Genomic DNA, 20784 nt, shown 5'->3' with positions numbered 1-20784 from the left:
ACAAAGGGTTTTTGTTGCCTAGGCCCCAAAGTATTATAGAAAGTTCCTCATTTGATGGGTAACTTATGACCCTCATTTGTTCTGCGGTTGGCTGTTAACCAGAACTCCCCCATTCACAGTGCCACAGACTAAGCCTAGGAGCAGACGGAAAGCTAGAAGTTACTCTGGGCTGTTTGGACAAGTTACCACACGTCTTGAGTAAATAGTAAAGCCTTTATTTTTGTGTTAAGAACAGCATTTTGAAAATGAAACGTATCTGCCCATGCTTTACAACCTTTTAAATTTGTAATATTTATATACAATCATTTGTGATATACATTGATTGTCTTCAGATTTCTTTTAACTTTTTTTTTTCATTTTATGAGAATGCAACAGTCAGCCAGGGGGAGGATAAAGGTACATTATAAAACACACATTAATACATTTAATAAATATATATTATCTATCAAAACCGAGCCTTAGCTCTTTCTCAATGAATAAAAAGCACCGGCCGAGAACCCGGGAAGCTGGTGTGATCGCTGCATCATCAGCTGGCAGGAGCTGCGATGCTCCCTGGCAGACTGCGGTTCCACTCAGCCTTGGCTAAGCCAGAAGACCACCCCAACTTTACCCTTTTCCAGGGAGCCCTGCCAGAATCTCTGCTAAGAACACAGACTCCAACAACCCAATCTAAAGCCCAAGACCCAAGACAGAACGTTCCAGTCTGTCGGTCCTCCAAGCCGATGCCCGCACTCCCCGCCCTCCGGTCCAGTGAAGAAATCCCGACCAGAACGAGCATTTGTGATCAAAAGGGGGCACACGAGCGGCTGCTGTAGTTGGAAGGTGATTGTAGTCGCTGGGACACCGGGAGACTTGTGCTTTCAGACGGGTATTTTGATCACATAGCCTCTCCTTCAGCCGCATTTCCCCCAACAAGTCTTGTTTACAGAAACAGCTCTTCATCAGAGGCGCCATGAACTTCGTATTTCACTTTGCTCCGTGGGGGCAGCTGGCTGCCAAGGTCTCTTGGCAGAGGTGTCTCTTTGTACCTTTCAGGTGAAGTTCTTAGAAAAACAACAGCTCCTGCCCTACGCCCTCTCTCCACCTCCCCCTGGATCCTGAGGGCACGCGGCCTACTCTAGACCTTAAAGCCAAAATAAAGCAAAATCCACAAGCGCAGTGAAATATCGGCAACAGAAATGAAAAAGGTCTCATTAAGTGGGGCTCCCCAAGGCTCCGAGCTGGCTCCATCTCGCAGGCGGTGAGACGCACTTCCCAGTGACAGCCACACACGCTGCGCTCACCTTACGTGCCTGGGCCACCAAGAGCTGGGAGAGACAGCGATGCAGAGAATCGCTCCCTTCTGCAAGGGGGGCTCTCGCAGACCGAGTCACGGACGGTATCAGAGAGCGCCAAAGGACTCCAGAGAGCGGGGCTGAGCAACCATCTCCTGGCACGAGAATGTGTAACGCTGTGTTTTTCGCCGGACTGGACTGAGGTGTTGGGTGAGTTCTCTATTTGCAGAAAACTTAAGCGTGCATGCCACCCCCACCCTAGTCCTGGCTTCTTTCTCCTCCCTCCCCAGGACTTTCTCCTCCCTCCCTAGGTGTGCGGTGCTCCTCAGTGCTCCCAGCACGGAGGGCTGGAGTTTGATTCTCTAGAAGCAAGCACATGCTCCAGGCAGGGGCAGGCGGCTTCCCGGGGCTCAGGTAGGGCCAGCGTGTGCATGCCGTCCGCCCCCCAGCGTGGCCGATACAGGGAAAGCGCTAGCCAGCGGGAAGGCGCGAAGAAGGAGGGTCACGGGGGGCATGGCTGATTGGCCTTGTTCCCCAGCACTGGGCAAGGATGCGGGAAGGGTGAGACGGGACACAGCAGACTAGGGCCTCGAGAAAAATCAGAAGGTTTATTAAGACATACTCAGCTCTGACATATTGGCTTATGAAGAGGTCAGTTCCCCCTCCCCCAAACACTAACCTTTTTCATTTGCTTTAAAAGGTTAAAGGCTTATGGGTTGTTTTATAGAAAAAAAAAAAAAAAGCAATATAGTCATTAGAATAGACGCTAAAGGTCGCGCCCTCACTTAGACATTCCATGCCGTCAGGTTAGAACTCCTTGCTTGGATCGGTATTAGCAGTTATGCTGGCCAAACAGTGCAGAGGAGGACATGGGCTTTGATGGCCGAGATGTTCGCGATGTCAGATAACAGAGGGATGATTTGCTGAGGACAGATGGAAACTGTGACAGGAGCGATGGGCTTTGAGGAGGAACTTACTCATGGAACTTGCAGTAAACCAAGACAGAAGTGCTCCCCAGATCACACTCCCCAAAGCAACAACCCTTTGTAGGCTCCACCCCACTCTGGAACTGTCGCTATCCAACCATCCAAGCCCTATCAGCCGGGCCAGGCTGTGGGTGACATCTCTCCACTCTCAGGGCACCCACCCGGTGACCCATCTAGAGACCATCACAGGAGGCCTGCCCCGGCGCCTGCCTCCGGCCGCCCACCCAGGAGGGCTTCAGGCTTCCGTCACTTGGGCAGGGGCTTAGAGAAGCACTGGTCAGTGCAGGGAGAGGAGACGATGAAGGGGCAGGGGCAGGCTGCGGGCTCGCTCAGCCAGAGAGGTGCTGGCTTTCCTGCCATAGATGCGGGAGCAAAGCCCCATAGAAGGGATGGTGGCTGGTCACCACCTTCTCATTGCCCTGGTTCCTACACCTCCCAGAGAGCCTGCCCTTCTTTGGCACATGCCAGGGCCCCACCACCACTGCTTGGAAGCTTACCCCGTGACTCGGTTAGACTCCACCTGGGAATCAACACCCACAACCTCCTGAAGTGTTCCTGACCCCCCTGAAATGTGCAAACCAACAAGCAAGGTAGTGGAAAGGTCCCCAGTGCTCCTCAGTGAGACAGTCGTCTCCAAGAGACGGCCGGGGTGGGGTGATGGTGGTGTGGGGCCGGCCAGAGTCTACCAACACCAGCCAGGCCCACCAGCCGTGAGCGTGGTTCCGTCCTACCCCCAGGAGGCGGAAAAGTCTTCCCAGCCACGCTTTCCAGTGAGCCTAACACTATTTGCAATTAGCTTTGCTTTAGTTTGCGGGGATCGAGGTTGGTTTGGTATTACGTGTGTGTGTGGAGGGCAGTCGGTGTTAGCTTTTCAGTTCAGCAGTGTTCACATTTACACGAAATCCCCTTGTCTAGGGTTTCCAAAGCTCCTGGTTGTGAGGCGGCCTGGTTCGGCTACTGTGACTGATTTCTCCCTCAACAAAGACACAGCCAGGGAATAAAATCGGTAAGAGAGATTCTTATTCTCTGGAACTTAAGTCTTTCACCAGAGGTGTCGTCCAGTGTAACTTGGCGGAGCGGTGGGGATCTGGAAACAAGGATAACACACTAAGAACTCTGTGCTGGCGAAGTCAACCTAGAAACCAAGTTTAATTAGCACACCAGTTACGTCACCCTACTTTCTCCTAGTGGACAGAGTCATTTCCAAGGAGAGCAGCTATCGTGCTCGGCCGCTCCGTCCTGGGGAAGGTCATCTCCCTTTGCTGGCCTTGTGGACCCAGGGTGAAAAGTCTTCCCTACCCAGAAACCCACTGCCCATGCTCACCGGCCTAGAAAGGACCACCAGGGCTTAACAGCAATTGGAGGAGGGGCTGCTCTTCCACATACTGGCCATAACGCACAGGCTGAAGGCTTTTTCTGGCACCCAGAAGGCCCAGGGAGGGCAAGGGGGCTTCAGAATGCCAACCTATGAGTCTGTCTTTGAGCACATGGCAACGCAGGGCCACAGTGGTAGAGCCGGGCCTCGCCTACCCTTTGAGAGGCAGACACCCAAGTTCCCTCCTGAGATCCAAGAGCATCCCTGACTTACGTTGAAAATAAAGAGAGAAAGAGAAAAAAGCTCAGGTTGAGTTATGGAATCAGCACATGATACAAAGGATGGAAAGCCAGTACGGCCGACGCGTCGTTTCTGGAAGAAGCATGAAGCCATGTTTGGAAATTAAATGTGGGAATGAGCGCGTGTCTTTGGATTGCTGGAGAAACAATGATGTCACTGCACGGAGGGAAAACAGAAAGGATGACAGTTCTGCTCCAGGTCTGTTTGGCATCAGCTAGTAACCCTCAGATTGCACAGTCTTCATTCTGGGAGGGCGTGAGGGGGTCACTTCAGTTTTGACGACCTCTTTGGGGGAGTCAGGGTGGGAGGGCCCAGCACCAACTGGGGCGCAGGGAGGGGCCAGGTGGGGGGGTGTGATCAACTAGGTTGGGTGGTTGCAAAGATCTGCCGTGATTTCCCCATTCTGGGCTTTTTCTGAGAGAGCAGGGGGGTACCTTCTGTATAATGGGAGGGAAAGAAATCATGGTACCAGGTCCCCCGCTCCCCCCAAAATAAGGACTCTTCCAAATGATTCCATACATGGTGTTAGTGGGTCTTCTGTGTGTGGAGAAAGGGGGAGCAGAGAAACAAGAAAACCGGAAGCATCGCATGCATTCTAGCTGCAGGGTGTCGACTGGGCCCCACGGCCTCTGCAGACCCCTCAGCAGCCTCCACCGAGCAGCGTGTCCCGTGGCAGCTCCCCGACAGGGGCGCGCTGAGCCCGCTGCCCGCACATCACCTCCTGATACTTACGGTCCCCCCGTTGAGCACAACTGCCATCTCGGTGGGCTGATACACGTTGCTTCTGAACGGGGCGCTGGGTCTGTTCCCCAAGCTGCCGTTACGAAATCCTGCGGTGCGGAGGGCTGGAGGAGGCCGCCAGGAGCAGGACACAGCAGCAGCAAAACAAGACACAGTTTTGTTTTCTTCTCCTGCATCCACATCATGCTCTGGGCACACATTCCCCGCCCCCTCCCCACTCCTCTCCTTTGTCACAAGCTGATTCAAAACAAAAGTCACAAAGGGGCTTTGTTCTCTGGCTCTCTTGGAGCCTGACCCCTGTGCTCCCTCTGTGGGGTTGGAAGTGTGCAGAATCCAGGGCACAGGCTGCTCTCTGGGGGAGGAGGCCCAGGGCTGGGGCTCCACTTGCCCCTCCCCCCCCACCAGGCCCCAGCAGTGGGGGGTGAGTGGGGAGGGAGGAGGGACAAGAAAGCACCCCTCAGAAGGTCTCCCTGGACAAAGGACCTCCTCACGACAGAATGCCAAGTCTGTGAGGTCCAACACCACACACGCACCCGCGGTGGGCTGCTTCTGGACACGCAGAGCTGGGGAATCCTGACAGCAGAGGTTGTCTCCATGGGAAAATGACTGGGAAGAGGGCAGAGAGGACCCCAGTCAACGGGGAACTTCCAAGCAGGGAGAAAGTCTGCCCTGAAGGAAAGGTGGCAAAATCTGTCCATACTTTTCAGCTCTGGTAGGGAAATGACATTTCTTCTTTGCTGTGTACATTTAGAGATCTGAATTTCCTTTTTTTTTTTTTCTGAAGGGAAACCAAATGACATAAAATGACAGAGGGAACTTAAATGCATATTGCAAAGTGAAATAGCCTCTTTGTGACCCCAACTATAATATTCTGGACAAGGTAAAGCCATCACAGTAAAAAGATGGGAGAACACTGGGTTTGGGGAGGAAGGGAGAAGCTTCGGGCAGCGAAGCTGTTTCCTGTCATACTACAATGAGTCCTGCTCTCCCAGACTCACAGAGTTGCCCACATGTGACCTTTAAAGTGTACATTAGGGCGGGCCTGTTGGCGCAGCGGGCTGGAGCGCTGCACTGCGAAGCCAAGCCAAGCTGCGGCCACTTCAGTGCGAGTTCGATCCCTGCCCTGCAGGTGACCCACATGGCGTAGTGGGCCTCTCCTGTCTCCCCGCTGCTCCCCTCAGCAGTGCACTTTGTCGATCTGCCAGTTCTGCTCCCTACTCTCTGGTGAATCCCCTTGCTACCCCTCTGCCTTTGGCCTGTACCCCAGTTCTGTCTGCATACATAAGTAAAATGTTTAAATAAATAAAGTGTACATCATGGAATCTAGTTAATAAGAGTGTATCGAAACTGATTCGCCAACAGGTGTAGGAACTCTGTACTTCCTATGGGGTTTTTCTGCAAACCTAAAACCTCTCTAAAAATAGTCTATCAAAAACTATAATGTGCAAGATCTAGCAAAACCAAGCAAATCAAAAGTCTGTCTCGTTGTGGGATGGTGTCTTCACTATCTTCATTCTCATCAAAAGCACTAAGCTCGCTTGGCTAAGAAAAGCTTTTCTTAATCTCTTTCCTGAAAGGAGTCGTTTATCTGGGTAAAAAGAAGCAAGAGAGCTTGAGATGTTTACAAGTTACTTGAGGCTGAACCAAACTCACCCGAGTAACACATTAACCGAGAGCGAGGTCTTAGGAGGAGCCAGGCACAGTGAAGAGTATAAATACTGACTCAACTTTCATCGCTCAATAGGGACGGAAGTATTAGTATTTCGACTTTCCATGGGGCACAGAGAGATCAAGTAACTTGCCCGAAGTCACACAGCTGGTAAGTGGCAAAACTCACTTTGGAACCCCAGGCAGACCATCACCGGCTCCCAAGATTACTTGCAGCCATTAATTCCTGGGAAGTACTTGCATTTAGTGACACTTGGGCAGCTCGAGCCAGGCTGGACCAAAGCCATTGAGGTAGGGTGGGCAATGGAAGTGCCAGGGTGTGCTTAGGAAAAGCCCAAGCCTTCAAGCAGCTCTTATGCGCGCTCTGGGCAAGGAGACGGCCTTCCTGGGGTGGGAGGTGAAAAGCGGGTGCGAGAGCAGTGCCCAGGGATGTGGAGACAGTCCCTGCACCCTGAGGAGTCTCAGTTCCTAGCCCATCAGCACAGTTTCACCCACATGGCAGAGACCTGCCAGCTGTGGAGGGGAAATCTGGCTCGGACACATTCTCCCCAAGAAACAAAGGCTCGTCTGTACCCCGCATCCTGGGGTGCTTTGGCCCCTGGGTCCTTCTGTTGTACTGTGGCAAAATCTTGCCTCTTGCCTCTTGCCCTGCATCCTCTCAGCCCTGCCTGCCTCACCTCCCTCACCCCACCCCCAAACACACACTCTCTAGGCCGCTCAGTCTTGATACAAGGATGTGATTTTAGACTTGGACAATCAGGGCTTCACACCTCCCTGGCCACCGACTGTTTCAGAGAAGGGGATCAGGTCCAGCCATTGGTAACCCTGGGTCTTTGCTCGAGCGTTCCAGAAAATGTTCCTCTTTTCTACTGGGACTCTGAGAATCTAGAGCATTGGGCTGCTCTGATGCTAACAGTCAAGAGATAGAGACCAAATCTTGTCATCGCTTGAACCTCCTAGATCTAACCGATCCTGAAGCCTGATCTCCAGTACATTCTTTTATTGTTCTTGTATGAGGTTTTTTATTCACTCGAACCAAGTAAAATCCTCTTTATTTTTAAGCTATTGATAACTTCAGGAATCCTAATGCCCCACCCCGACTGGGTCAGCTCTGGAACGCAAGCAGGGCTGATGCATCAAGGGAGCCCCACAGAAGTCAGAGTTCATAGGGTAAGTGCCAGCTTTCTCCTGCCCGGACTCCGTAAGTCAGGCTAGAACGGCTTAGCCCCAAAGCCCACTCGGGCCCTTCCAAGTGGAAGCTAGGGTCAGAGTCTACCCCTGAGCCCCAGTGAGCCCTGAGAGGCCAAATCCTCTAAAGGGAGGAAGCAGCCTCTTCTTCCCTGCCCCTCGGAAGGGGAACATGCACTGCACCTTGTTAACGCTCTCCAAGATGTGACCTGAGGTGCTACTTCCTCCGGAGTATTTTCATCCTTTATCACATACCTCATGCCTTGTTAGGGTTACGAGTGAAACTGTATAGTTCTGGGGTCTTGCTTGGGGGATGGAAAGATGGGGGCAGAGGCTGCTAGGGCCTGGCTGAGCCACAGCCAGCCTGGGGAGTTCCCTTCCCACCTCTTGAAGATGACAGGCAGGAGAACCCCCAGGCTGGCTGGCTAAGAGGAAGGGAGAAAGGCCACCCACAGCTGCCGGGCGAGGCTCCTCAAGGGTCCAGTTCCCACGAGCACACGCTGGTAGAGGCCAAAGAGCATGACAGCTGCTCTCACGGTGGCAGGGCCATGCCCAGGCGTCCCCTCACTAAAGCGAGCAGTCCTCGCTGGGGTGCCATCAGAGCCCCACTCTGCACCCCCTGAGGCTCCTGAGGGCCGCCCCGTCTGACCCCACGTGAATGCTGGTGCTCACTCACTGGGGCAATGTGAAACCAGGCCACTAAGATAAATAGATCTGACAGCAACGGTCTTCATACAGTTATTCAGGGAGCAGCATATCCGTCAGTATTTTAGGGCTGTATCTGGGGTGTCTATCGAGGTAGAAAAGTGAGTTCTTTCTGACTCGCTGTGTCCAGTTATATTTTTGTCAGGAGTTCATTATCGAAAGCACAAAGAGGTGAACGGGGAAGAATGTTTGTTGCAATCCTGTTTGCAGCGGAAACCCAGGCACAAGCAGAACATTCTCTAGCAGGAGATGAGAAAACATGAATGATGGTGCATCCTGCAGACGACACGGTGCTGCGGCCTCCCGCAGTGGGACCCTGGACGCCTCCGTGCCTTCTGGGTGTGGGCTGAGCAGGGCGCTGCTGGGGTCACCTGTGCTCCCCCCACGCTGTCCGCTTACACCTGCACACCTGTCCTGTGCACCTGCACAGGTGTCCTGTTTACACCTGCACACCTGTCCACTCGGAGGCGCTGGTCACTTGAAAAAGCTGCCAAAGTGTTTGTAGCGGGCAACAGAGTTGACCCCCTCTGGGGTTGCTGGGAAGGGGAGACTGGGCTCGCTGCTCAGGAGGGGGGTCTGCAAGGCGGGGTGCCTGTCAGTAGTGGGCGGCGCCAGGGGCTGTGAGCAACTTCTCTGATTTCACTTGCTGGCTCTTCTGTAGGGTTATTGTGGCTCTTTTATCATCAGAAAGGAATAATAAAATGATGTTTTGTTTTGGGAAAAGCAGGAGCGGGAAAGACAACTGACTTGGCTTTGGAATATGTGAGTGTGAAGAAGGGGGTGTGGGGCACCTCTCAGAACCCCTGCACCCCCTGAGCCACCCCCGACACGGCTGGGTCCCTGATGCCTTTGGCCACCAGGTATATCCTAGCCTGCAATAGCGGCTGCATTTTCACAAGGCTGCGCGTCACACATGGGAAGGCAGCCGCCCTCTCTGCTCTGTGCGCATCCTCCAGGGGAACTTGAACTCCTTCCCTCCCCTCCACCTCAGTTGTCTGTAAAATGGGCCTGATGCTCTGTCTGAAGGGCAGCACTGTCCTGACTCACAGGGACCCTAGAAGGGAGTGATGCTGCGGCAGTGTCGGGCATGTGGACCAGCCTGCTTGGGTCTGAACCCCAGCTCTGCCTCTCGGGCAACTTGTGCATCAGCTCTGTGCCTCTGTTTCCCACCTGCAGGATGGACCTCGCCAGGTTACTGTAGCACTAAATGAGAATGGTCGCTAAAGTGCTCAGAACAATACCCGGTCCGGGAGGTTAGCTGTCTTTGCTTTCATAGATGCTAAGACTGGGGCGTTATGCCCCCCCCCCCCATTTCACTGCAAGAAAACTGACCACCAGTTTCAGCAACGCTGGCTCTTGACCTTCTAGGGGTCCCAGATGGACTTTGAGAATCTGAAGCGATAGACCAATGTCCCTGAGAAACATGCATGTGCAAGAGACCTGATGACCTCGAGCACCAGGGGATTCCAGGGTCCTCAGCTACAGAGGATCTTGTGCCAGAAGGAATGGGGAGGAGCTGGCTCCACTGGGCCCCCAGCAGCTGGCCAGGCTCCTGGCCTCTGCTCATCAGGGCTCCGGAAGGATCCTCTGGACTCCCCATGATGACCCCTGTCCTGATCCCATCTTCTGACAATCTGGAGATCCAGCCGCACCAGGGCCACTGCCTTTCCCTGCCAAAGCCCGGCCAGCCCCTGACAGGGCCTTGCCAGTGGTGAGGGGGAAGCCCTGTTCCGACTGGGGCCAGGGGTGCTCCCTTCATTGGAAGCAGAGATGCAGGAGGCTGGGGCCAGGGGGAGGGCGGTGGAGCCTTGGAGGGTACCCCTGGATGCTGTCCTGTACCCCTGGCCTGGCCTGGAGGGGATGGGCAGGTGCTCTTGGCACTCCACCCCAGAGCCTGGAACGGCCACACACGCTCCCTGTCTCTGGGCAAGTAATGGAAGCTCTTGCAGCCCCCACTGAGTCATCTATAGGATGGCGACAATAATAGCACCTCTGGATTTGGTGGGGGGAAAGACTAATAAGATAATGCAGATTAAGGACTTAGAACAGGGCCTGGCACTTACTGTTAAATACTAACAACCGCTGCTGTTATTGTTATCAGTACTGGGGCCTCTGATTCATCTTCAGGTGACCGAGAATAGGCGATTTTATTTAACCTCCAGTGCTAGGAAATTAGCAGACTCACTTTGAGTCCCTCAGGGGCACCTCTCAGTCATCTAGGGAGAGGATCCCATCCTCTCGGCTCTCTTGCAGTTCTGCTGCAGTCGTAGATGACAGCTCTGTGTACCCAGAAAACCTGCACCCCAAGAGTCCCCAGTCCCTGCTTTCCTGCCACAGAAGCCAATGGAACGTATTCAGCACCATTTCCCCGGGGAGTGGGGGCAGTGGTGGGGGGTGGGGCACAGATGCGAAGCGGCCTCCTGGGGACTAGCCCCACCCAGGGTGCCCACAGAGGTAGCCGGCTCATTAATGCCTTTGTTTTGGAGTCTGCTTCCGGGCTCACTGTCAGGCCCTGACTTCTGCAGGAATCACCTTCCAAGGACACCACCTGCGCACCAGGTCTCAGGCTTTGCTCCAGAGGACCCCACGGAGCGGGCACGGGTCCTTAGGCCGCAATCAGGCCATTAGCGCTCACAGCCGCTCTGTGGGGTGCATTTTCTCATTGTTTCTATTTTACAGATGAGAAAAACAGGCTCAAAGAGGAAAAGTAATTTGCTGGAAGTCACAAGTCTAGGAAGTGACAGGCAGGATTCGAACCCTGATACCTACCCCTGGGCCCAAATTTACACACTCCTGGCAAAGGAGTGGGGGGTGGGACAGGAGCACTGTATTGCCTGCAACCAACAGATCCACAGGCTACAAACGCACTCAGAGAGGCATGTTAACATAATATGTTCTAGAGGACAGGTCGGGGGGCAACAGGGAATAGTGGGGAATGTGGCAAGCAGAAACGGGGCCCATCAAAAGGGGCAGCCACAACTTGGGGAGAGGGGAGAGGCAGGCCCCTCCAGCATACACCCACTGGGTCAAGTCTGCCCAGATAATTGCTGCCCATGGGAATGTAAGTCCAGCCCAGCATTGCCAGATCTGACTTCAAAGCAGCCAGAAACCTGGACTTTTATTTTAAATTAGTGAGCAACTGATAAAACAAAATGCTAGATAAAAATCTCCCTCTGGGATCATGCTTAGTGAAACAAGCCAGAAAGAAGAAAAAAAAATACCGGATGGTTTCACTCATAGCAGGAGCATAAAGGATCAGGGGGAAAAAATAATAACGAACAGCTATATACCAGAGCCATTTGACGGGGTGGAGTGGGGAGTGGGATTAGAAATAGGGGCGGGGGTGTCCACAGGACTATGGTGATGGCACACGGGTGAATTGGTGATGGGAAGCCCACGGGGATTACAACTGAGACGGGAAAAGGCACAGAATGATGTAAAAATGAACTATTATATTAAAAAAAAAGTCTCCCGCTGGGCCAGTTTTAGCATGGGGGTCAGCAGCTGTGGGCGCTGATCTGCCCCTCGACCTCAGCCCAGAGAACCGTCCCGCGCCCCAAGCAGCCGCGCGACGCCCCTCACCTGCGTTGTGCTCATCCATGGAGAAGGCCTTGTTCTCCATGTAGGTCCGCGGCAGCTGCACATCCTCCTCGAAAGCCGTCTCCCGCATCCGCGGCTGCGACGTGTCAAAGTAGTTGGGAGTGTTTTCTTGCGGGGCGGGCAGGATGGCGCAGTGGATCTCCGGGATGGCGTGGAAGATGACGAAGACCCAGCCGCTGGCCACCAGCGTGATGGCCAAGGTGGGGTCACCCCAGGCCTCTCCCTGCCGCAGCTGGGCGTTGCCGAAGAGGTACATGGTCATCCAGGCCACCCAGATGAGCACAGACAGGAAGGCGGTGACCAGGATGCAGGCCCCATTGTGCTTCCACTTCTTGAACTTGCCGCACAGCGTGAACAGGGCCAGCCCCAGGGTGGCCACGAGCAGGACCATGTCGTAGATGAGGGCCATCACGAAGTCCATGGGCTCGTAGGCGCAGGCCGGCTTGGCGTCCCGCAGCACCGTCAGCACCAGCCACTCGATGGCGATGATCACCTGCACCAGCATCAGACACAGCGCCACGCCCACCAGCTGCCAGCCCGACGGGCTCTTCCCGCGACGCACCAGCCTGCGCACGCGCCACGCCTGGCTCAGCAGGCACGAGAAGCAGAGCGCGAAGAGGACGCCCCAGAGGAACCTGCGCACGGAGCAGATAGTCTCGTCCTCCCGGATGATGAAGGCGAACGTCAGCCCGAAGAGGCCCAGGGTCCCCAGGAGGAAGAGGAAGTGGAGCCCCACCGGGTCCTTCTTCTCCTTGTCCTTGATGAAAGGCAGCCGCACCAGCAGGATGAGCATCAGGAGCAGCGTGATCAGGGCGCCCGCCCCAGCCACCGCCTCCACCACGATGCCCCAGATGGTGTCCAGGTCGCACAGGGACACGTACTGAGGGAGGAGGTCCAGTCCGCAGCCCCGGGACGTGCTGGCGTTCTCAGAGGCCCCGGAGGCGATCACGGAGAGCAGGAGGAAGGCGAGCACCTGGTGGGCTCTCATCTTTCTCTCTGACCCCAGCAGGTGGCAGACGGGTCCTGGTGGGGGAGACGGAAGGAAAGAACAATTCACCTTAGAACTCCTAGTCTTGACTTCCTTAAGCAAACCCACCTCCTTCAAGCCTGCTAGCCAGCGTGGCGGCCAGGGTCACCGCCAGGAGAGGCACCCCTTCCTCACCTAGCCCTGTCTGTCCTTGGTGCGTGTCTGAGGGGTGGGTCCAGCTCCCACCCGCGCCCTTAGCCCAGAGCCCATGGGTCATCACTAAAGGCCAGAGGGCAAGGTCAGGGAGAGGTACTTTGTCTGTACACCTTTCGTATTCTTCGGATTCTATATGCTTGGCTGTGTCGGACCTCTTGCAAAATAAGGGAATAAAATAAAACTTGAGAAAGTGGGTCATGGACCAGGCACGGCGCTGAGAGACGGGCTCAGTGTTTTAAGCTCAGTGGCACCAGTCACCATTACTGACAACCCTGGGTCAGGCACTGGACATGTCCAGTCGTCACATCACTAACCAACAGGGTCCCTGGAGGTCAGGACACCTGGCCAAGGTCACGCAAGCCAACACATTATACCATGAAGTGACCTCTCCTAGGCTCCACCCTTTCTCTCTCTCCTCACCCCCACCCCGCTCCCCCAGGGCCTTCCTAGAGCCCCTCCTTTCCCTCCCACCACCAGTCCATCTCTTCCCAGGGAGCCTGGAGGACTCTCTGGGCCTTCTGGTTTCCACGCACACTGGACTCGGCACAGCAGCTGCGGTGACGGGCCCACCTAAGCCTCTCTCTTGCCCTGGCCAGCTCCTCTGTTCAATAGTCCTCTGACCCCTGGCAGAGAAAACTCCTGCCTGGTGTCTCCTCTCAAGCCCTCCGCTCTGGCCTTGGCCAAGGTCATGCCCCACTCCTCTCCACTTGGGCCTGTTTCTTCGCTCTAACCCCACCCCCGCTTACTCTGTTTCCTTTCCCTCCTTCCTGGCCTCCTCTGTCGTTAGTCGTGGGACAGGGCACTGTCTTGTTCCTCGGGCAGTTTGGGAATCACTGACTCGGGTTCCCCTTCCTTCTTTGTGGAGGCATGGGCGGGGGGTGTGGGGGTGTGGGTGGAGAGGAGCTGCACAGTGTGGGGTATTTAGCAGCAGCCCTGGTGTCCACCCACTAGATGTTGTATAGCCCTCCCCCAAGGGCGTCATCCCAAAAGGCCTTTACGCAGATGTCTGTCTGTCTCCTGGGGGAGTGAGGTGACGGATGAGTGCTCTGGGGTGGACTCCAGCACGGCACAAAGTAGGTGCCCAGTAAACACGGATGGACAAGAGGCGCCCCTCCCCCCCCACCCCCCATCCCACAGCCGCCAGCTTCCTGCCCTTGAAGGCAGCCTGGTCTTCAGGAAACATCAACCTGGACAGTTCTGCCATGATTGCTGGGTATCTCAAACTGGGCCTGAGGCCTCAGCTCTACCCACCGGTGAGGCGTAAGCAGCCACCTCTTGCAGAGCCAGCAGGCCCCTGGGGCTTCCTTAAGTAAATGCGGTATCGACCACCTCTCTGCTCCTTTATGGGATCCCATGGGCGGTGCTGACGCTGCCTTGGCTGTGAGGCCATCGACTGGGATAAATTATTGATGTCCTTGAATGAGCAGCCTGGGTCTGTGGGGACCGGCTCCTCTGCCTACAGAGCAGCATAGGCAGGCTCAGAGTAGAAGGCATTTGGCAAGGGATGCTCTTCTGGGAGCTTCCCAGCATCCCGCTCGGCAAGCGAGGGGCAGTGGTACCCACGCCAGTCACTGGTACTACTCAGTTACTGATGCCGTGCCTACACGTCACCTGTGCTATTTATTTAACCGACTCACCAAGTCCTTGGAATCTACTCACTTAAATACCCCTCTCTTGGAGGTTTTTAGATTGCTGTAACTCGGGTGGCATGCTTATTGGGCATACCCGTGCATCCACCCTTTAGGAAAATACTGTCCTCATCGCAGCTTACTACAAGGTCCTGTAAGCAAACTGGGAGTCAAGAGAAAGGAGCCAGAGGCATTGGGACAAAATGCCATCAGCTCCCTGCCCACGCATATTCCTCCCTGGATTTTGATCCCCAGTGGGTACTGGGCCAGGTCTAGAGACATTATTGCTTATTAACTGGGGATGCTGCTAACGGATAGATTCTGGGGATGATCCTAATAGACAGGACATCCTCCCTGCTACTCCCCAAAACAGGGAATTATCTGACACGAGATGTCAGTGCCAAGGCTGAGAAGGCCTAAGAGCAGAACCCATGGCCACCTTGGCCTTTGCAGCTGCCTCCACTCACTCCCTTGGGGGAAATTTCCTCTCTCCAGGCCTGGCTGTGTTTGGTCTCCCCTGCTCCTCCCCGCTCCTGATTGGGCTCCCAACCACAATGGCACACCAATGGGGATGATGAAAACACCAAGATGGCGGCCAAGCTTCTGAAAGTGTGCAGCAAGCCCCTGGCGGGGGTCCAGGCTCACTCCTTTTTGACAGGGGAAATGGATACACTCTGCTTTCTGCTTTCATTCCTGAGGGTGGACACTTTCTTTCCAGGACAGCTGCTGTTTGTGTTGCCCAAAACTGCTCCCAGTTCTGAAAAGAGCTGCAGACGGTCCTTTAGCGAGCCACCTGACCCAGCCTGGCCAATCAGGGCATTTATGCTGGCCTTTGGCCACAGCGACCGTCTCAGGGAAAGGCACACAGCCTGCACCAGACATGAGAACCAGTCCTAGGGTTTTTGCTGGAGCTTACTGGGCCTTCTCTTTTTGTTTGGGTTGACAAGCTAAAAGGAAAAATGACTGCAGTTGGGAATATAGGTGACCCAGAAGATATGGTCAAGTGATGGAGCACAGTCCCAGGGCCCCGAGTGTCTGGATTCAGCTATGCCTGAAGCCAGCTACCTTGGTCTCTGCAGTTTCAGTGGCCAGTCAGCTGCCCACACCCACACCTTTTTTTGAATGAGCCAGTGTGAGCTGGATTTGTATCACTGGCTAACAAAGAAGTTCTATTATTTCTCCAATATCATGTGAGCCCTTCTTCCAGAGAGTCCCCCTTGCTTAACATCTAAGTATGTGGATGCAACCACTAGTGGATCCTGTGGATTTGGTGGAATCTGGTTGTCTCCACTGGGTCATTAGCATTGCTAAGGCTTCCCCAAGGTGCAGACCACGCCACTCTAAGGCACAATGTCCACGATGGACAGAATGCAACTGAGGTCAGCTCATGAAGACTCTCTGGGGGATTCAGAATTGCTGCGCAGCTTTCTGTTCCTCCTGTGAACCTCACAGCCTCCCCTGCTCCAGGCCCGCTGCTACGAACTCCCCACCAACTAGGCCCTATCTGCACACGGACACCAAGAGTGTACCCCCAAACCCACTTGGTCCCCATACTCGTACGGTTACTATTTCCATTCTACAGAAAATAAAAACAGGGCATTCTGTTGGCTTGTCCAAGGCCACACGGTTAGAAAGCAGCAGAGCCTGGACAAAGGACAATTGTCCCTGACTCACCACAGACAGGGTTCCAGAAGCGGCCCCTGTGGCCCCTGGCTGGCAAGCCTGTCTAAATTAGGTTCTCCCTGCCCCTGTTACACTCAACGCCGGCACTCCTGATCTGTTCTTTGCAGCGTGTGCTACCCTTCTCAATGATTTTATTTTATTGCTCTTAATCAAGCATCCTCTACCCAACACATGCCAGGTCCTGCCTGTTCCGTTTTGTGCTGATTCCCAGGGCCTGGCACATGGGCCCGGCTCTTACACCACTGGCTGAATGAATGAATTCATAACTATGCTCCCCAGATGCTCTCATCGCCACCTCACAGAAGAGGGAACCGAGGCGGGCGGCTGAGTGGGCTCCAATGAGTCCTGCCTCAAGTCCTGGGAATGCTCAGGTCTGCCCAGGAGGCTGGGGGGGGGGCAGGACCCCCAGTCCCAGCCCCTTCCACAGACTGTCGGGTCACCCCATGCCACTGCATCAGCTACCTGGGGCCTCCCAGTGCCATGAGCTGAGCAGCTCCCAGGCATCCCAAACCCTACAGTCCTGGATTAGGGGTTCCAAGCTAGCCGCTAGGCAAGACGGATGGGATGAATATATGGCAACAAACCCGTGGCTGTGGGCGCGCTGCTCCTCAAAAGGAGTAATGAATAAATGTGAACGGATGTGCAAGACTCGGCTCACATACTAATTACCTCCGCCGCCAGCCAGGCTCCCAGCAATGTTACTCATTCAGATGTACTTAAATACACGCACGAACGCACACACACACACACCCCCTGCAGAGGGGCCAGAAGCCTCCGGCAGGTGGTGAAGCAGCGGGCTCCGTTGCTTGGCGGGCCGGGGCCTGCAGAGGCTGGGAAGAATGCAGGCAGGATTCCTGCGTGAAGGACGCACTCCTGCCTGAAGGCCGCAAGCGGGCCCTGGCCTGCCCCTCCACATGCCAGCCCGAACTGCCTAATGAGACAGTGAGACCTTCTGGCTTCAAGTCCTGTCCCTGCCACTTGCTAGAGCCCCGTGACCCTCCTCCTACCCCCTACTGCCAACATAACCTTTCTGGCCTCAATGTCCTCATCTGCAAAACATAGGGTGGGGGGGGGGAATGAGGACAGGGCCCATCACATGGGGCCATGAGAATTAAAATGACTGATTAGGGCTTGGGATGGTGGTTAACAAGCAGTCAGCACATATGTAAAGAGCCTATTAAGTAAATAAAAAAGATTGGCGAATGCTCCCATGTCAGTGGGCTTTTCTGACTCTGCTTTTCCAGATGTGGGGGTTGCCACAGCACGCCCTGGCAGGGGCTCACTGGGGTCTTTGTCCACCATTAGTTTCCAGCCTTCCCTGCCACCCACAAAGCAGAGGTAGTTCCCTGGGGCTGTGAAGGGGTGATGCCTTGGGAAGGTTCTACTCTGGGAACCCCCACATTAGCACAATTCCCGAAGCATGTACTAGAAGTGAGATCTTCATTGTGAGGGTGGTTCCCCAGGGCGCCCAGGCCAACTCCCCCCCCCTCCCCATCCATCCTTGTAGCACTAGCCTCCTCTGTGAGAGGAGACACGTGGTGTCCGCAACACTCAGTCAAGCTTTGTTCCTGTGGTTGGAGCACAGACCCAAGGGGCAGATCAGAGGCATCTCCAGCCCAGGAACCCTAGAGGTGGGCGCAGGTGACAGCAGGAGGGACAGCCGGACACTCTATCAGTCTAAAACACGTGCAGGGCCGAGCACCAGGCCCAACACGCAGGGGCCACCAGGTCCCTGCTATTTAAAAGTCCATCAGAAGTCCCACTGTCCTGTGGGCTAGGTAAAGGCACAGAATTGGGCGAAGAGACCAGAACGCACGGGCTAAGCTGGAACTAGAAACCAATTCTCCCATCTCCTGACCCCAAGGCCTTCCCACTGTATCCCTGGTTTAACCCCACCCCCCAGGTCAGGCAGAAGGCCAGGAGGGGCTGCAGCCAGGCTCCCCACGCACCCCAGCATCACAGTCTGCCCCAGACCACTCCCACCATGGCCGCCAATGCATTTCCTGCTCCGGCCTGATTAAACTGTTACAAGTTTTCTGACACTAAGCTCTTTCCCAGGCCTGCAATCTCACCCTCTGGTGTCCTTTTCTAGTCACACCATCTCATAATCTTCATTTCTCAATGCTGTGTGGACCACCGACCTATTTGGGGGCCCTCACAGTGAATAACCTCACGGGTTAGTAAACAGGGTTGCCAGAACGCAGGCTCCCGGATCCATGAATATGCAAAGCGGCTCCAATCCAGTAAATAAAAGCAATCATTTAAATGCAAATTGCATCCTTGGCTGCCCCGTCCTGGGCTGACGGTTTCTTAGGGCTGTAATTCCCAGAGGAGAAAAGTGACTAACTCAGAACCCCAGGAAGTTCTGCAGGGAAGCTCTTATGTAGGTGTACGCTCTGGGTGGGGGATGGCAGAAGGGGCAAGAACTGTTTAAAAGTGGGGCGTGGATTTCAAAACCTAAGCCACTCCTCACAGGGGCTGGCCAGAGCCGGGGTCCCCAGGAGGGGGTCCGCAGCCCTTCAGGACACGGAGACCAGCTATAAGCCCCCGAGGCGGGCGGAAAGGGCTGCTTTCAGTCTCCATGTTGAAGTCCGGGGAGCTTCTACAAATCCCATCCCTTGGCTTCCCACCCCAAACCCTCCAAGGCTTCAATGGCCCAGGAAAATAAAACCAAAAATTCCTTCCACTGGCCCAAAAGATTGCGATCCGGCTGGTCTCAGCCATCTCCCCTCTCCCCCACCCCCATCTGCCTACGAGCTCCAGCTACAACGGCCTTTGTTCAGCTTCTCTGAGCTCTTTGCCACCTCCAGCCACCTCTGCCTGGCTCTGGCCCCTTGAAATCTCCCAGTGGCAGCCCCCCATCTTTCCCCGTTTTATTCAGTGATCACAACAGTCTTTTCTTCTGTACAAATACCCCTGCCACTTTCTTTCACATGACCCTGCCTTCCGTCCCCGGCAGCTTTCCTTCCTAATTAATTTACTTATTTGGAGCGGTTCGCGCAGCTCCCCACCCCAAGAGCAGGGGTCCTCACTTGGCCACCGGGGTGTCCCCGAGGCAGCGCCCCGGCAGCTGGCACACTTATTGAATCAGCCGCCAGCAAGGACTCTCGGCCTCTCTCTAACAAGACGCTCCTCTCCCACTGTGCCCCAAATGGCGACTCCTTCTCCCTTCCATCTTCTCAACTCAGCTGACCCCTTCCCTTTTCAGATGCAGACCCGGGAACAGATAAGAAACCGTTCGGGCTAGTCTGAACACAAGCCCCCCCCAGGGGCGCTCCCAACCCTCAGGTGCCGATTTGCATTTATTTACATGTCATTTGCATGCAGTTTCACTCAGATTCTGACTCCCCGAAAGCCCCCACCCCGGCGGAGAAAACTTCTGAACCAAGGTTCCAGGGCTGAAGTTCTCCCGCTCTCCGGCCAGTCCCTCCCCCACTTCTGTCTCTGCGGGAACCCCGCTTTTCCCGGTCTTCGCTCAGGTGCCCCCATCCTGGCGCAGTCTGGCAGCCAATGTGGCGCGTGGGCCGGGGCCCCGCCGGGGACGCCGCGGCCCGCCACACTCCAGGGGCCTTTGTCCGCGCTCCAAGGAGCCGCCCCCTTAACAACGGGGGACAGATGAGGAGGGGGGGTTGGCTAGGCCTGGGTGTGACTGGGCAGGGGCCGGGTGAGGAGGCACGGGCTGCGCTGGGGCCGTGCTCGGCGGCAAGGTCGGCGTCCCCCTCTCGGGCTGGTTAACCAGGTCCCCAGGGCCGAGGCGGGTGCAGCTGCCGTCAGCCCGGTTCCCTAGGGAGAGGGGACGCGGCACAGGCTCAGTCCTCACCCCTAGCCCGGCCCGAAGAGAAACGCCGACCACTATTGTAAGCAGCCGCTCCTTTTTGTCCCCCAGCCCAGCCCTCAGCTGCCTCTTTTCTCCCGCAGTGTCCCGCCCGTCCCCCCCAACCCTCGCCGCCCCGTCCTGAAGTCCGAGCCACAGTCGTCCTGGACCTCGGCCTCTAGCCCCTGCGGCAGGTGCTGCCGCTCACCCCCAAAGCCCGGCCCCTGCGACGGGGGTCTGTCTGCCTGTCTGTTTAGCCCCCGCGGGCTTACCACGAGGCCCCCCGCACCCCTAGAACAGCCTGCACCCCCCTCGCGGCGAGACACTCGGGCACGGTTGCACGCTCTCCCGTTTCGTCCACCCCCAGCTGCCCTTTACCTGTGGTCACCCCCAGACCTTCCGCAGAGACTTGGATCTCCGCTGGCCGGGACACACAGCCCTCCCCGCCCCCCAGCCCGCTCGCTGCAGCTCGGCTCCCGCCGCACTGAGGTCCTCCACCAAGATCCCCACCTCCCGCGGCCGACTAAGCCCAGAGCAGGGCTTTGAGAAGCACCAAAGCAGATCCCCATCCTCCCAAGTCCACGGCGGGAAAAGTTTCTGGGGTCTCCGCAGCGCCCTCCACCCCATCGGCGCGACTCACACTCACCGACCCCCGCGGTCCCGCAGCGCCGACGCTCCCGCTGGCCCTCGTCCCGAGTC

The 20784-nt window shown here is 55.7% G+C and overlaps 1 protein-coding gene across 3 annotated transcripts in view; it reads right to left on the bottom strand.

The window, feature by feature from the left end:
* Nucleotides 1-1868: 1868 nt before the first annotated feature.
* GPRC5B (G protein-coupled receptor, class C, group 5, member B) overlaps nt 1869-20784 on the bottom strand; it is a 19626-nt gene continuing 710 nt past the window's right edge. Inside the window, exons 1-4 of one of the 3 annotated variants that reach the window (XM_012731944.1) lie at nt 20732-20778; nt 11760-12800; nt 4608-4720; nt 1869-3347 (exon numbers count right to left, since the gene is read on the bottom strand). In XM_012731944.1, coding sequence (XP_012587398.1) covers nt 3303-3347; nt 4608-4720; nt 11760-12765 — 1164 coding nt within the window. In that variant the 5' untranslated portion in view covers nt 12766-12800; nt 20732-20778 and the 3' untranslated portion in view covers nt 1869-3302. Of the gene's footprint in view, nt 3348-4607; nt 4721-11759; nt 12801-20731; nt 20779-20784 lie in introns of those variants that run through there. The other 2 variants (XM_004692092.2, XM_012731945.1) reach the window with 2 other exon arrangements.

The sequence above is a fragment of the Condylura cristata genome, unplaced genomic scaffold (assembly GCF_000260355.1).
Source record: "Condylura cristata isolate star-nosed mole 26May11 unplaced genomic scaffold, ConCri1.0 scaffold00032, whole genome shotgun sequence".
NCBI lineage: Eukaryota > Metazoa > Chordata > Mammalia > Eulipotyphla > Talpidae > Condylura > Condylura cristata.
The sequence above is the reverse complement of the archived record's forward strand: the minus strand, read 5'-3'. Positions and strand labels throughout refer to the sequence as shown.